Source organism: Protobothrops mucrosquamatus, unplaced genomic scaffold (assembly GCF_001527695.2).
Source record: "Protobothrops mucrosquamatus isolate PMUCROS unplaced genomic scaffold, P.Mucros_1.0 scaffold1396, whole genome shotgun sequence".
NCBI lineage: Eukaryota > Metazoa > Chordata > Lepidosauria > Squamata > Viperidae > Protobothrops > Protobothrops mucrosquamatus.
The window spans coordinates 94099-111144 of NW_015387582.1; the positions used below are offsets into that span (position 1 = coordinate 94099).

General features: G+C 41.8%; 1 protein-coding gene across 1 annotated transcript in view; it reads left to right on the forward strand.

Annotated features, from left to right (window-relative positions):
• The first annotated feature begins 1877 nt into the window (after positions 1 to 1877).
• The window catches only part of HSD3B7 (hydroxy-delta-5-steroid dehydrogenase, 3 beta- and steroid delta-isomerase 7), a 37695-nt gene continuing 22526 nt past the window's right edge, over positions 1878 to 17046 (forward strand). Inside the window, exon 1 of the mRNA XM_029285185.1 lies at positions 1878 to 1962. Coding sequence (XP_029141018.1) covers positions 1878 to 1962 — 85 coding nt within the window. The remainder of the gene's footprint in view (positions 1963 to 17046) is intronic.

The window sequence follows — 17046 nt, forward strand, 5'->3', positions numbered from 1 at the left end:
GCCCTTTTACGACTTGTGGACTTCAACTCCCAGAATTCCTCAGCCAGCTTGCCTGGCTGAGGAATTCTGGGAGTTGAAGTCCACAAGTCGTAAAAGGGCCAAGTTTGAAGACCCCTGATGTAGACTAAGAACCCAGAAGAATAGCTTGCTACAAATGTGTTGCAGAGTTGTCATTCTAGTGTGGTCTAATATTTCTTTTGATTATGTCTCAAGGACGAAGTCACACAGCACTTGACTGTAAATGGAGGCATTATGGTAAGCTTCCTGACTCGTAAATAATGGCCTGGATTTCAGCCCTAAATGAGGCACTAATTGGAGAAGCACAAACACACAAACACACACACCCTGCAATTAGGGTTGATTCATGGGGTTTTTAGTACTCTCTGACTTTGGTTTTCTTTGCAGTCCTTTCATTACCCAAACTAGGTTACATCATCAATGCTAGTAAGGAATGGGATTTGTTCTCAGTTTATATTCTAGTGGTGTGCCCTGGCGTGGTTCTTTGGTTGGGCTGTCCACTGTTGGCTTGTTTGGCAGTTCCTTGATTGGGGTAGTGTTTACTTGTTAATCTTGGTGTTAATCTATGCTCAACTGGGTGCTGATTGCTGGTGGAGAGGTGCTCTTTGTTTCCCTTTTTCTTGTTGATTATCTCTTTTGCACAGTCTATAGGTATTGTCCATGTCTACGCGTCTATTGATAGCTAGGGCCAGGCCTCTAGAAATTCCCTAGCATTTTGGGACTTGGTTTGCTCTAGGATGGCCACAGTTTCCCAACTGAAACTATGATTAATTATTGTTGTTGTTAGTTGCAATCCCATGGACAATGTTCCTCCAGGCCTTCCTGTCCTCTACCATCTTCTGGAGTCCCTTTAAGCTCACGCCTACTGCTTCAGTGACTCCATCCAGCCACCTCATTCTCTGTCCGTCCCCTTCTTCTATTGCCCTCAATCTTCCCCAGCATTAGGCTCTCCTCCAGTGAGTCCTTCCTTCTCATTAGGTGGCCAAAGTATTTGAGTTTCAACGTCAGGATCTGGCCTTCTAAAGAGCAGTCGGGGTTGATCTCCTCTAGGACTGACCGATTTGAACGCCTTGCAGTCCAGGGGACTCGCAGGAGTCTTCTCCAGCACCAGAGTTCAAAGGCCTCAATTCTTTGGCGCTCAGCCTTTCTTATGGTCCAGCTTTCACAGCCATACATTGCAACTGGGAAAACCATGGCCTTGACTATATGCACTTTTGTTGGCAGGGTGATGTCTCTGCTTTTTAGTATGATTAATAGTTGATTCAAATCCATTTTTCCTCCCTGCTATAGCCTATATCCAGAAGCTCCAAAACAAACAATTTAGGGAAATACTGAAAATTTGAGAACTTGGACAAGTAGGAGAGCTATTGTCCTTCTGGTAGACAGCAGTGACGCCAACTCTAACATAGAGACAGTCTCTAGGAGCAATCGCATGAAAGGCAGCAATGATCCGTGACTGTTGGTTCACTGCCTTTCTGTTTGGAAAATGCCACTTGGAAAGTCAGCACCTTTCCTAGAAGCAGTGTGAAAGAAGAGATACATTCCAGTGGTTCATTATTATTATTTTTTGCTCCTTCCCCCCTCCTTCTGGAGTATAGCCTCAGGGTCCTTCCTTTTTCCCATATGTGACACGTGCGGTTCTTACGATTGCTCTTGATTTCATATTCTTAATCTCCGCCTTGGATTCTACTATTTCTATTTTTGTTCCTTTGCCTCTTCCACTCGTTCCAACTTCTTGTAGTCCCAATTTAAGTGTGCTCTTTGGTTCTCCCTTTCCAGCACAGATGAAGTTGACTAGCCAAAACCAGATCTATCTGGTGACGGGAGGCTGTGGTTTCCTGGGAAAACATCTGGTTGAAATGCTTCTGGAACAAGAGCCCAACCTTGCCGAAGTACGGATTTTTGACCTGCATCTGGATGAAAGTATGCGCAGCTTGGATAGAGGTGAGTCAGTCCTTTTTTTCTATGCTCAAGGAAGGTGCCGGTGACCTGGTCATTGGTACATGCTCACTTGGATTAAATCGCCATTACATTGTCATCCTTTCTCTGAATAATTTGTTCATTTGCACCTCCAACCGAGCCAGAGAGATCACAGAGAAACTGTTTCTGAGTTTGGGACTGAAGCTCCACTTATTATTTCTCTGTGTTCTTTGTTCATAGCAATTTGTTTGTTCAGTCGCTAAGTCGTGTCCAACTCTTTGCAACTCCATGGACCCTAGCAGGCCAGCCTTCATCCTGTCCTCCACTGTCTCCCAGAGTTTATCTAAATTCATGTCCATTGCATCGATGACACTATCTACTATCTATCCTTCTTATCTTCTGCCATTCCCTTTCTCCTTTTGCCTTCCATCTTTCCCAACATCAGGATCTTTTCCAAGGAGTCTTCTCTCGTTTCATTTGGTGACCAAAGTATTTGAACCTCAGCTCCAGTATCTGTCCTTCCAAAGGACAGCCAGGCTTGATTTCCTTTAGGATTGACTGTTTTTGTTTTTTTAAAAACATATTTTATTGGTTTTTTGTTTCTTAGAACAAAGTGCTTGAGACACACCGTGGTGCTGGGGTAATCAAACATCCAAAAATAAAATCATATATGAATAACTCAAATCAATACATTAAATATTCCCTCTCTATTTCCCTCAAATAACATAATATATTTAAAATAATCCATTTCTAGATTAAATTTCTATAAATTCTAAACCTGTTTTTAAGCCTTATAAATTTACAGTTACCATAGTCAACTTTAACCTTAAATAAACGCATTATCACTTCAGGTATCCTTTCCAGATATATTCTAGTTCTGATCTCTTAAGTCCTTAATTTTATCACAAGTCTTGTTTATTTCTTTTTCCACTACACACTATGTATCCTGATTAAAATAAAATATTAGTCTACCCTATACATATGTAGTCCATCAATCAATCAATCTCTTTAACCTAGCAAAATAATATCAAATCTTAAATCATTTCATTCTGTTAGGTAAGATTCAAATTTCATCCAAGTAATTATCATGCCTAAAAACACCCATATTATCACACAAAAACATCATCTTACTACTTTAACATGTTCAATTCATTATTGAGTCAAGGATTGACTGTTTTGATCTCCTTGTAGTCCAAGGGACTCTCAAGAGTCTTCTTCAACACCGTTTATTTATTTATATCCTGCCCTTATTATTTTTACAAATAACTCAAGGTGGCGAATAGGTCCAACGTACCTTCCTCTTCCTATTTTCCCCACAACAATAATCTTGTGATGTGAGTTGGGATGAGAGAGAGTGATTGGCCCAATCACCCAGCTGGCTTCCATGTCTGAGGCGGGACTTGAACTTACGATCTCCTGCATTCTAGCCTGGTGCTTTAACCACTAGACCAGGGATAGGCAACCTTGGCTCTTTTATGACTCGTGGACTTCAACTCCCAGAATTCCTGAGCCAGCATGCCTCAGCTTGGAAACCTTTCCCTTTCCCCTCAGCATGGCTGGCTCAGGAATTCTGGGAGTTGAAATCCACGACTCAGAAAAGAGCCAAGGTTGCCTACTCCTGCACTAGACCAAACTGGCTCTCTAACAATTATAGGAGGCACGTCTCCATCAAACAAAACCACAATTTATCTACCATCCCTTATGCTGACCGCTGCCCATACAAAACCGTTTCCATGTTGCGCTATTCCTGGCATGGGTATAATAATACCATTGGGATGACAGCATTAGAGGGGAAGGCAAATCTTTTATTTTATCTTGTGTGTGATTTATTCAACGTGCAATTTATTTAGAGCCTTCATTTCGAATGAAGGAAATTTGTGAGCTCATAAGACATTTGAACCAAAATTGGATCTTGGAAAACTTTGTACCCCGAATTGCTGGTGGTTTAATATTATTTGTCATTGCGTGGTAGAGAGGAGAATGTGCTGCAGGTCATTCTCTCTTCTTTCAGAATTATTATTTCTTAGCATTATTAGTTTTATATTTATACCATTTGTTCTCCCGAAAAAGCCCAGGGCAGAGTACAAAAGGAAGAACAACATTAAAACAACCTTCAGTAAAAATAACTTAATAAAACACTTAATACTAAACCTATCTGGCTTAAAAAAAATCTATAAAAACTATAAAAAATATAGCTATTAAAATAAGATTTGCTTTAAAAAAGCAATCTAGTCCTTGAGAAGTTGTTATTCTATCTTAATCTGCCAGATTCTCTTACAGAGCCCTAGGTTAAATTGTAAGTTTTTATATAAGTGGAAAAATTAAATATTTTTCCTACTGTTCTTGGTGATGAATGCATGTTTTACAATCTATCAGCCCAAACAATGCTAATTTTCTTTAGGTTTCTGGATGAGGTCCTGTTCCTTAAATGATGCATGCATCTTCAGACCCAAAGCTCCTCATTTTTATTTTTATTATTTAAAAAAGGCAGCTGGTTTCATTTTTCTCTCTCTTCAAGCAAGTCTCTTCAAAAATAAGCTTATGAGTAAAGTCTGTATAAAGGATTTGTAGCTTGTAGACATAAAAATGCACACTGGCGGCCAAAAATTCATTTTTTCTCCAATCTTTGAATCACTTTGGCATAGCCAAAATTGGCATGTTGGGGCATATTTTAAAAGAAATCTTATATTTAGGAAATAGTAACCTTACTTGGAAAGATTTTTGCGACAAACCAAAGCCCCGTTGGCTTACTCAAATGAGGGCAGATGCAAGGGAGTTATTTTAGTCCTCAGCGAACATATATTTTAAGCCCCCTACCCAATTGGTTTTAGTGGAACCAGCTTCAAGTTTACACAGGCCTATTTTTGTCAGCTTTGGCAACTTTAAGATATATGGACTTCAGCTCCTAGAATTCCCAGCCAGCATGGGATCTTCATAGACTTGAACACTGGGCTTTATCTAACAAAATCAAACTTAATGTGGAGAAACGTAAGGTTTTACACTTAGTCAGGAAAAACCAAAAGTACAAGTACAGATTAGGTAAAACCTGGCTCAAAAACAGTAACTGTGAGAGGGACCTTGGAGTCCTAGTGGACGATCACTTAAATATGAGCCAGCAGTGTGCGGCAGCAGCCAAAAAAGCTAATACAATCCTTGGTTGTATAAACAGAAGCACAGAATCAAAATCACATGAAGTATCAGTACCGATTTATAAAACCTTAGTAAGATCACACCTGGAATACTGCATCCAGTTTTAGTCACCAAATTACAAAAAAAGATGTTGAGATTTTGGAAACAGTGCAGAGCAGAGCAACTAAGATGATTAAAGGCCTAGAGATGAAAACATATGAAGAATGCTTGCAGGCACTGAGAAAAGAAAGACTAGGAGTGTCAGGATAGCAGAATTCCAGTATTTGAGGGACTGCCACAAAGAAGAGGGGGTCAAACTATTCTCCAAAACACCTGAAGGCAGGACAAGAAACAATGGATGGAACTAATCAAGGAGAGGAGCAACCTGAAATTAAGGAGAAACTTGCTAACAGTGAGGACAATTAACCAGTATAACAGCTTCAGAAATCATGGGTGCTCCATCACTGGTGGTTTTTAAGAACAGACTGGACAGTCACTTGTCTGAAATAGTATAGGGTCTCCTGCTTGAGCAGGGGGCTGGACTAGAAAACTTCCCAGGTCCCTTCCAGCTCTATTCTGATTCAAAGAGAAATTCATGGAGGATATCTATCAAGGCTTGTTGGTCTTCAGGACTCAGTGTTACCTCCAGGTTGGTGGCCATAAACACCAGTTGTAGGAGAAGAAGGCAAGAAGAAGAGCATCTCTCTCTCTCTCCCAGTTGTGAGACCTTTGAAGTATCTGCTTGCCCTTTCTAAGAACCACACCCTAGATCAGTGGTACTGGTATTAGCCTGAGACGATATAACTATTTTAAAATTCTTATGGTGGAACTGCATGTCCTGTTCAGAATATGCATGCTTACAACGCTGAACTATTTGATTTGTGAATAAAAATAAAGAACCAACATTGGGGTAATGGTTATAGTAGTAATAGTAATAGTAATACCGGTAATAAAGTTGGAAGGTACCTTGAAGGCCATCTAGTCCAACCCCCTGCTCAGGCAGGAAACCCTATACCATTTCGGACAAATGGCTGTCCAGTCTCTTCTTAAAAACTTCCAGTGTTGGAGCATTCACCGCTTCTGGAGGCAGGTTGTTCCACTGGTTAATTGTTCTCACTGTCAGGAAGTTTCTCCTTAGTTCTAGATTGCTTCTCTCCTTGATTNACACTGCTATCATGTCCCCCCTCGTCCTTCTCTTCGTTAAACTAGACATACCCAATTCCAGCAACCGTTCCTTATATGCTTTAGCCTCCAGTCCCCTAATCATCTTTGTTGCTCTTCTCTGTACTCTTTCTAGAGTCTCAGCATCTTTTTTACATCGTGGTGACCAAAACTGGATGCAGTATTCCAAGTGTGGCCTTACCAAGGCATTGTAAAATGGTATTAATACTTCACGTGATCTTGATTCTATCCCTCTGTTAATGCAGCCTAGCATTAAGATGGATTGGTACTGGAGAATCTCCGATCTTCAGTCATGGAAGTTCGGGTCGTCATCCAGCCCAGGAGATGTGTCTCCCATGACCAATATGGCTTATCGTAATCACTTAAGCCAACCAATATGGCTTATCTTAATCACTTAACTGCCTTTTGGCAACCTCACAATTGCTGACCAGCTGTTAAAAGCACAACGATATCCTGAGTTTCTGAGATACTGCTCTAAAGTATCTAAAGTATTGGTCATACAAGGAAGTGCTTTTGCCCTCCTTGTGATGGAACACAGAAAGGAAAACACGAAGCCAAGCCAGCTGCAAATACATCTGCCCGTATGAGTGAAGAAGCGGAGAAGGGTCACAGCTAAAAAAACAGATGGTTGTGGTTTGCTTCCAGACACACGCCTGGCCTCCATCCTTCAATCAAATCTTTTCTGCCCAAATATTTTGGACAACGTGCAAACCGCTCCCAGTAGCTAGCAGCTCTGTAGAGAGATGATAAACAGGAAGAACGGGAAATATGGAAAATGCAGTTTTCCTGTAAGGACCCTGCTGGGATCAATGCCCAATAAGATTGGCTTTGGCTGAGATGGTGCAAACTCAGATTTTGACTCCTTCCTCTTCTGATTTCGCTGGTCTCAGTCCAAGACAAGCCGTGCTCAGCCTGAAAAATGTATTTAACTTTGATTCTAGGAAATGAAACCATTAAACTCCACCAACTCTGCAAGATTCAAAATGGTTGAGTAAAGAAATTGCAGCGTAGAAAAGCCACTGAGGTCCTTTGGGTCAATATTCAAGGCTGTAGCCTTTAATTTAAATTCTGCCTTGTAGTATGTCATTATTAGATACCGTCTCCTTCCCTGCAACCAGTTTGTGAAAACACACAATACGTGCATGCCCCAGAGGCTTGTGAACGCCAACTAGCTAACCGTACATCCTACTGTGTGTCATTTCCTTTGGCCATTGAAGGACGCTTTGTATGTGACATTCTTCTCAATCGTTGAAAAGATGAAGCACGTAGCACTGGGTTTCAGTCCTTGGCTGAGTAGTTTAACTGGGGGATGAACCAAAGTTCAAACGTGCTTGCAAATAATGCATACCGCAGTCCTTTTGAGGTAGGCTGGGTCAGGAAACAGACTCTAACCAGAATTCTGTTACTAATATCAGCTGTTGTAACGAAAACTGGGAAGCCAGGCTGAGTTTCCCCTTTCCTCCTTAATTTAGCCCCATGAATGTGGTTAGAACCTATCTGAGCTAGGCTGAAATCGTATCTTTGCAAGTGTCATCTCTGTCTTATTTCTCTGTGGTTCTCTACAGCAGGATGTAATTGTAAACATTGGGACAGATGGCTTTAGCACCCCAAAGGTCTGTAGGATTTAGTGCTTCTGAGTCGTTCTTTTGCAAGCGGGCAAAATGAGGCCTAGAGATTGTAAAAAGAATTGCAGATAAGTGAAAGACCTTGTCTGTCTGTCTATGTGTCTGTCTCTATCTGTCTATGTGTCTTTGTCTCACTCTCTCTCTCTCTCTCTTTATATATATGTGTGTGTGTGTGTGTAACTATTTCTCTCTCTCCCTGTCTCTATCTCTCCATCCATCCATCCATCCATCTACCTACCTACCTACCTACCTACCTATCCATCCATCCATCCATCCATCCATCCATCCATCCATCCATCCATCCATCCATCCATCCCTTCATCTATCCATCCATCCCCAGAGAGATGTTACGTAAAACCACACAACTAGCCTAGGAGTACAGATAGTCCTCAACCTAAAACAGCTCAATAAATGTTCTTCATCTAAATACTTCTGACACCCCCTGGGTCCTGCCTATGAACTGTAGAGGACATAAAAGTCTGTAGGGCCAGTTGGGAGGATCACTTGAAGCATCTCCAGAAACTTTCAGTGACTTGTTAAGGTTTAACTATAAATCAAGCTGTAATTGAAGGGTTCATTTACAGGTCATTGAAAAGAGAAAGTAAAGGCAATTCGGGGGAATAAACTGGCCAGGGACAAAAAAAAAAGAAAAAAAAAAGGATGTGAGGTCATTCTTAAAGACGGCCCGTTTCATATTCCATTGCTCAACCAGAGTGCACATTCTCACAGCTTGGCTAGCAGATCTGAACCAAGTAAGCTAAGGTGAACAAGACAATGTCAGGAAGGATCTGAAGATAGAAAAAGTCTAATACAACTGGCCATGATCAGAGAAGGTTCCTACCCTTTTTGAAATGACCTAAGCAAAGCTGGAGACCTTGGGCAACTGCTATCATTTTTGGTTGCTCAAGTGTTTGTAGGGAAATAAGAGTATTTTTAAGCCTATTTTTTAGCCAGGACCCTTGAACAAGACCTAGCTATAAATCTCCAGCCTCTCGACTTTTTACAGCTTAACCGGACTGAAAGGTTTTAACTCAGCTGAAGTTGCTCGGAGGCAGAACACAATAGAATCGGGTCGTGTAATCATCATTTGTAAACTTCGCAGACATGGTCTGATGAGAAAAGTCAGTGGTGGAAGCCAGATTACTTAAGGACAGCATAAGTCACTTAACAGCTGCAGTGATCCACTTAACAACCATGACAAAAAGGGTCGTAAAATCAGGCATGGCTTACTTAACAACTGCCTTAACAATGGAAATTCTGGTCACAATTGTAGTCGTAAGTCAAGGACCGCCTATGTTAGGGGTAGGCAACCTTGGCTCTTTTATGACTCGTGGACTTCAACTCCCAGAATTCCTGAGCCAGCATGGCTCAGCTTGGAAACCTCTCCCTTTCCCCTCAGCATGGCTGGCTCAGGAATTCTGGGAGTTGAAGTCCACAAGTCATAAAAGAGCCAAGGTTGCCTACCCCTGGCCTATGTAATACAACTAGGGCAGGGGTAGGCAACCTTGGCTCTTTTATGACTGGTGGACTTCAACTCCCAGAATTCCTGAGTCAGCATGGCTGGTTCAGGAATTCTGGGAGTTGAGGTCCACCAGTCATAAAAGAGCCAAGGTTGCCTACCCCTGAACTAGGGCGTCTCACGGAATCAAGCTTGGTTTGAGGGCTTCTAAGACTGTGCTTTTTGTTGAAAAATCCCAGAACCCCAAAGAAGGGAGGTCAATAAAGGACGGGCGTGTAGCTTCTGCCCATCCGGAGAAAAAGAAACAAGCATTTCTGAACTCATGGAGAAGCCAGGTGGACGGAAAGTGAAATACAGTAGATCGGTGAAACAGACCAGTTTTCAGGAAGAGCCATGGAAAAACCCCGACAGCTGGTTCCTGGCAGGTGCTGTGAGAGCGTTGTCACGGTAGGATTTCCTGGGAGGGCGTAAGAAGGTTTCCTGTCTACGCAGTGGAAGAGAAAGAGTGAATTACTTTCCGAACCTGATAAAAGTTCCCATAAAATCCAGGGAGGTTTTGGTTTTGGGTTCGTTTTCCTGTTCCCCAGGCCGTGACCCGTTTTGCCACCTCAAAGCCCCACCACAATTTTCTTTCTGTTCACTCCAGTGGGATAGATCTCATTTCTGCCCTGAAAAAACATCAGTCTTGAGCAACCTGCAAGACTAGCAATTACTACTATTATTACTACATCTAGATCCTAGCCAGCTTCTGACAAGGGAAGTCAACGGTGGAAACCAGGTTAAGGACAGCATAAGTCACTTAACAGCTGCAATGATCCACTTAACAATCATGACAAAAAAGGTCGTAAAATTAGGCATGGCTTACTTAACAACTGCCTTAACAGTGGAAATGGTTACTATTACTACTACTACTACTACTATTTTTTGCACATTGTACAAATTCATCACAGTATCATATTGGAGTGAACAATGTTATGGGAAGTGCTGAAGACAATTAAAAAAAATAGTAAGCAAAATAAATTATAGGCAGGAGACTAAACGAAATCTAACTCAAGCTAATTGACTCCTGGGTTATCCATTTTACTTTTGTCCTTGTAAAGCCAGTCTGCTCCCTCCACGTTGCTTCATTCACAGGCTTGTGTTTTTTTACATTTCCCCCTGTCTCAGCCCTCTGCTTTCTCCCTTGGTTCCCCCAAATGACCCTTCTTTTTTCTTTCTTTTTTTTATTAAAAGTTTTATAAAGATTACAGTATAAACCCCCATACCCACCCCAAAACCCCACCCTCCCCCTCCCCCACTTCCCAGAGCTGAACACAGGGTTACAAATATAATACTCAAAATCTATCTAACATTAACCAACTATTAAAATAACCAAGTCCATAATGCGCTTTAACTCCCCTTTAAAACAAATTTAAACAAATTAAAGTTAAACACAATAATAAACATATTCATAACCTAAATATTAAACAATACCATACTAATATTAAAAATAATAATAATATCATATAATTAAAACTAACAAAAATTCCATTAAAATAAACTATTAATAATAACAATACTCTAGAGTTTACTCATAACCCAAATGAAACTTTTTAGTCCCATATTTATTCTGAATATAATCTATCCATCTTCTCCAGACCGAGATGTATCTTTCTTGTGATAAGCGGAAATTTTAGCCATTTCTGCTAAATTTGACAGTTTAAGCGTCCATTCTTCTATAGTGGGTAACCCAAATGGCCCTTCTTATAGAACTGTCCCATGCAATCTTCCATCCAAGGGACAAATTTAATCACATTTTAATCACAGGTAGTGTTTTGGAGACTTTTAATCTACATTCTTCTCTTGTCTCTTTCTAATTTAAAGTGGTGAGTAAGCGAAATGTTAAAGTCACTTGCCTGTCGGATTGAGGTTATGCCTTGGTTATGTCAGGGTTGAGGAAATCCTCATGGCCCATTCCCTGAATACACAGACTGCAGCCAGACTTTTCTGCACTAAATTTTCCATTCTAGGATTCTACACGTAGTCCTCAACTTATAACGGTCACTTAGCACCCGTTTAAAGTTACAGTGGACTCACCACAAGCTACTTATGACCTGGTTTCAAAGTTCTACAGCTGGCTGCCCCGTGTGTGCATTTTGGGCACTTAGCAACAAGCCCACACTTACGGCCATTTGCAGTTTCCTGTAGTCACATAACTGCCATTTACAATGTTCTTTTGTCAGAATCCAGCGTGTACTTCCTGTTTCCGGCAAAAACTGGCCCATAGCGAACCGAGAATTTGCTTAACAAGTGCAGCGTTCACCTTATAATTGCCATGTTGGCTTAGCAACTGCCATAAGGAAAGCTCATAAAATCAGACTGATCACATTATGACCCAGTTTACGACCATCGTGACTGGCAGTGGTAATTATGGTTGTCAGTCAAGGACTACCTGTATTGCAATCAGCCTGTTTCCAAGCAAGTCAGGTCAGAGAGAACTGAAACAAGGGCCTCAACTCCTCCGCCATGATGGAAGATGATTCTGCCAAATACACAACCATCAAATAGTAACCATCAGTAAGGCATTTGATAAAGTAGACCACAGCCTACTACTTGATAAGATAGAAAAATGTGGGTTACAGACCATCACCACCAGATGGATTTGTAGCTGGCTGACCGGCCGTACTCAGCGTGTGGTCCTCAATGGAACCACATCTACATGGAGGGAAGTGTGTAGTTGGGTGCCCCAGGGCTCTGTTCTAGGCCCAGTGCTCTTCAACATCTTCATCAATGATTTGGACGAGGGGATAGATGGGAAACCCATCAAATTTGCAGACGACACCAAGCTGGCAGGAATAGCCAACATGCCAGAAGATAGGCTTAAGATACAGAAGGATTTGGACAGACTTGAACACTGGGCGCTATCTAACAAAATGAAATTCAATGGTGAAAAAAGCAAGGTTCTACATTTAGGCAAGAAAAACCAAATGTACAGGTATAGTATAGGTGGTACCTTGCTCAATAGTAGCAACTATGAGAGGGATCCCGGAGTCCTAGTAGACAGTCACTTAAATATGAGCCAGCCGTGTGCTGCAGCTGCCAAAAAAGCCAACACAGTGCTAGGCTGCATTAACAGAGGGACAGAATCAAGATCATGTGAAGTGTTGATACCACTTTATAATTCCACGCTTGGAATACTGCATCCAGTTTTGATGAAAAAAAGATGTTGAGACTCGAAGAGCAACAAATATAATCAGGGGACTGGAGGATAAAACATATAAAGAATGATTACTGGAATTGGATATGTCTAGTTTAATGAAGAGAAGGACAAGGGGTGACATAATAGCAGTGTTCCAATATCTCAGGGGCTGCCACAGAGTAAAGGGGGGTCAAGCTATTCTCCAAAGCGCCTGAAGGCAGGACAAGAAGCAACGGATGGAAACTGATCAAGGAGAGAAGCAACCTAAAACTAAGGAGAAATTTCCTGACAGTTAGAACAATTAACCAGTGGAACAACCTGCCACCAGAAGCGGTGAATGCTCCAACACTGGAAGTGTTTAAGAAGAGACTGGACAGCCATTTGTCCAAAATGGTATAGGGTTTCCTGCCTGAGCAGGGGGTTGGACTAGAAGACCTCCAAGGTCCTTTTCAACTGTATTATTATTATTAAACATTTACCCACATCCAATTTGCAGACAGTTGCTTAGAAATCTAGTTCAGACTGTGCTTATTAACCTTGTTCTTTCCAGCTTAGATGTAGTTCATCAGATTTAGGTGGACGTTTGACTAAGAAGCCCATATCAATTTGGCAATCATCAACTCTCTTCCAATGAGAAGAATTTCACGCCTCTAACCCTCAAGGGATTCTGCTGCCTGCCAAGCATCAGGCAACAGTGTTGTTGTTGTTGTTGTTGCAACACAAGCAGCAAAATTGATCTCACGGGATTAGCCAGATAGGAATCACAACCACACAGTCAGATAGATGGGCTAATTCTATTTATTTACAACTTACGACTTACAACAGTTCATTTAGTACCATTTGAAGTTACAACAGCACTGAAAAAAGGGACTTAAGACCATTTTTCACACATAACAATCGTTGCGACATCCCCATGGTTTTGTGATTTGCATCCGGATGCTTGACAACTGGTTCATATTTCTTTTTTTTTAAATCAAGTTTTATTAATTTTTCAGTTTTTACATCCAAGTGCTTAGGAAACAACGTGGTGATGGGGTAATCAATAATCCAATAACAAAGTCATAGATATATTCCTCAGGTTAACTCCTTAAAGGTTCCCTCTCTATTTCTCTTAATATAACATATTAAAGTTAATACATTTCTAAATAGAGCTCACTCAATCAATTCATTTATCAATAACATTTTACTTATACAGATCCATGTCCTGTTTTTAAGCTTTCCAATTACCATATTCCAGTTAGCCTTAAATGACCATATTGTTTACACTTCAGGTAACCCTAATTTCCCTCATTTCATGACATAATAATTATGATATCTAAAATAAACATATTGTTCCAAAAGTTACATTCTTACTTTTCCCAAATCTATTCTAGTTCTTATCCTAACAACTCCTCATTTCACAAATCCATTTCCTTATTCTCATTCCATTACAAAACAATTATCATATCTGAGATAGCCATATTATTCCAAAAATTACATTCTTACTCTATTTCACAGATATATTCTATTTCTTGTCCTAGTAACTCTTCAATTGCTAATGAAGTATCTTCCATGGTCTCAAAGCGTTTTCCATATCACAATTCAGAACTATAATCTAACACAGGGGTAGTCAACCTTGGCTCTTTTATGACTCGTGGACTTGAATTCCCAGAATTCCTGAGCCAGCTTAGCTGGCTCAGGAATTCTGGGAGTTGAAGTCCACGAGTCATAAAAGAGCCAAGGTTGACTACCCCTGATCTAACAGTTAGTTTTCATTTCCATTATGAATCTAAATCCTAAATATGAAATCAGTCGACTGGTTCATATTTCTGAGGGTCGCAGTGTCCCGGTGGACAAGCAAAGTCAATGGGGGAAGCCAGATTCACTTAACAACCATGTTACTAACTTAACGGCTGCAGTGATTCGCTTAACCAATGGAGCAAGGAGAGTTGTAAAACATTTCTCACTTAGCAATGTAAATCTTGGGCTCCATTGTGGTCGTAAGTCGAGGACTACTTGCATTCTGTTTGTTGTACATTGACAGAATCTTGCAAGAATGAAAGTACAATTCTTCCTCTCCCCCCCCCCACATCTCCTTTACAGCCTGAGAAACTGGGGGGGGGGGTTGTTTCCTGAACCCCTTTGTCCTGTCCACACTCTTGCTGCTGGCTAGGCTGTTTCTTATCTGATTGCTTCCTTGACAGCGTCCCTCCACCCATCCTCTCGAGGCCTCTGCCACACACCATTACACCACACTGACTTTTAAAAGTTGCCCCACATTTCTCTCCTGAAGCTTAGGGGCGTCGGCGAATGTCAAGTGCAAGCGGTGTTGCAAAATGGGATTTAAGGCAGGCCCTGAGAAAGATAGAGAGATAAATTGATTAAATAGATTTGATTTTTGGTTGCTTTAGGTCCGGCATTTATCCCACACTTCTTAGCCTGAGCAGCTTGCATAGTAAGATAGCCCTCTCTTTATTACTACAGGTAGTCCTCGACTTACAACAGTTCATTTCGTGACCGTTCAGAGTTAGCCACTTGTGACCGCCTTTCGCACTTACGACCATGGCGGCATTCCCGGGGTCACATGATCAAAATTCAGACGCCTGGCACCTGACTCGTATTTATGACAGTTGCAGTGTCCCGGGGTTCACGTGATCCCCTGTTGTGACTTTCTCACAAGCAAAGTCAATGGGGAAGTCAGATTCACCTCAGGACCGAGTTTCTAACTTAACAGCTGCAGTGATTCACATGACAACTATGGCAAGAGAGGTTGTAGTAACGGGGCAAAACTCACCTCACAAACGTCTCACTTAGCGACAGAACTTTTGGGCTCGGTTGTGATCGTATCTTGAGGACATCAGAAGACATAACATAAAAGTAAAGGGAGGGAGGTGGGAAGAGGAACGTGTGGTATTCTAGGCCTAAGTTGCTAATCTCCCTCAGAACAAGTGCTAACTGCTACATACACTGCAGCATGATACCTTAAAATTGTCACCCAGAGATTTAAAATTGCATTGTGTAGTTTATGGATGGCGTTGTCTGGAGTTCCCTCTGCACAATTCTTACTTTTCCCCTTCCTATTCTGTATAACCCAAAGGCAACGGTTTTTAGGGGAGGAAACACCTGTTTTATCGCTCTGCTGGGGTCCGTTCCTTCCTCTTGGAGGCACAGTCCCTTCTAGTGCATGGTGGTCAATGCAGTTTGTGACCAGGATTAGTCAAAGTTGTTGAAACTGTTTACCTCAGAGGTCCCCAACCTTTTGGGCACCAGGGATCGATTCCGTGGAGATAGGTTTTTCCACAGACCGGAGGGTGCGTGGTTTTGTGTGCTGCCTGCATCCTGCAGATGGGACTTTGCTTGTTTGTGTGGACCGGTTGCTGGCATGCCACGGCCCGGTAGTGGTCCACGGACCGGGGGTTGGGGACCCCTGGTTTACATGACAGAAAATAGGTGCTTGATAAGGGAGATGGAAATGGGAGAATTGAGGGCAGGGTTTTGTTAAATTACACAGAAATTTGTTCACATTGTTCACAGAGGTAATTTACCTTCCCTGCAGGACTCCACACAGTGAACTGAATTTTTGAGATACAGTTAGTCCTTGACTTACAACCATTCGTTTAGCGACCCTTCAAAGCCACAACGGCACTGGAAAAAGTGACTTACAACCGGTACTCACATTTAACCACCCTTGCCGCATCCCCACGGTCTCGTGATCAAAATTTAAGTGCTTGGCAATTGGCACGTGTCTATCATGGTTATGGCATGCCAGGGTCATGCGATCGCCATTCATGACTTTCCCCGCCAGCAAGAGTCAATGTGGGAAGCCGGATTTGCTTAATGACCGTACGATTCACTTAACTGAGTTTAACAACCATGGCAAAAAAGATCCTAAAATTTGGCATAACTCACTTAACAGCCGCTTTGCTTAACAACAGAAATTCTGGTCCTAATTACAGTCGTAAATCAGGGACTACCGATATTCAGTTATCTTCCAAGCAGGAAAAACGACTGAAAGTTACATAAGTTTTCTAAGCTGCGGGTCTCCAAACTTTTTTGGATCATTTTATCCTGAGCAATAAAGGGGTTTTTTTTATCCCCCCCCCCCAATATGCTAGGTCAGGGCTTTTCAACCTTTTCGCCCATTGTACCATTTTTAGGATATGGCAATATCCGAGTACCACCAGTCGCCTAGCAAGGTGTCAAAAACTTGACCCCCCCCAAAAAGGAAAAAAGTGATAAAGTACAGGTAGTCCTCGATTTACAATAGTTCGCTTAGTGACTGTTCGAAGTTAAAATGGCACTGAAAAAAGTGCCCCCCAAGCCACAGCCGAGCAAGACACCTGCCTGCCCACCCGGTGGCGCTCTTCCTCCTGTCCGAGGTTTTCATTGTTGTGAGCATTTCTGTTGAGGATTGGCAGCGGGGGTGGGGTGGGGGGGTGTTTGGTTTTTATTCCCCCCGTCTGCTGGGTGGTTGCAGCAGGTTTTGGTCACTTCACATGACCCTGGGACACTGTGACCGTCATAAATATGAATCAGTTGCCAAGCATCTGAATGTA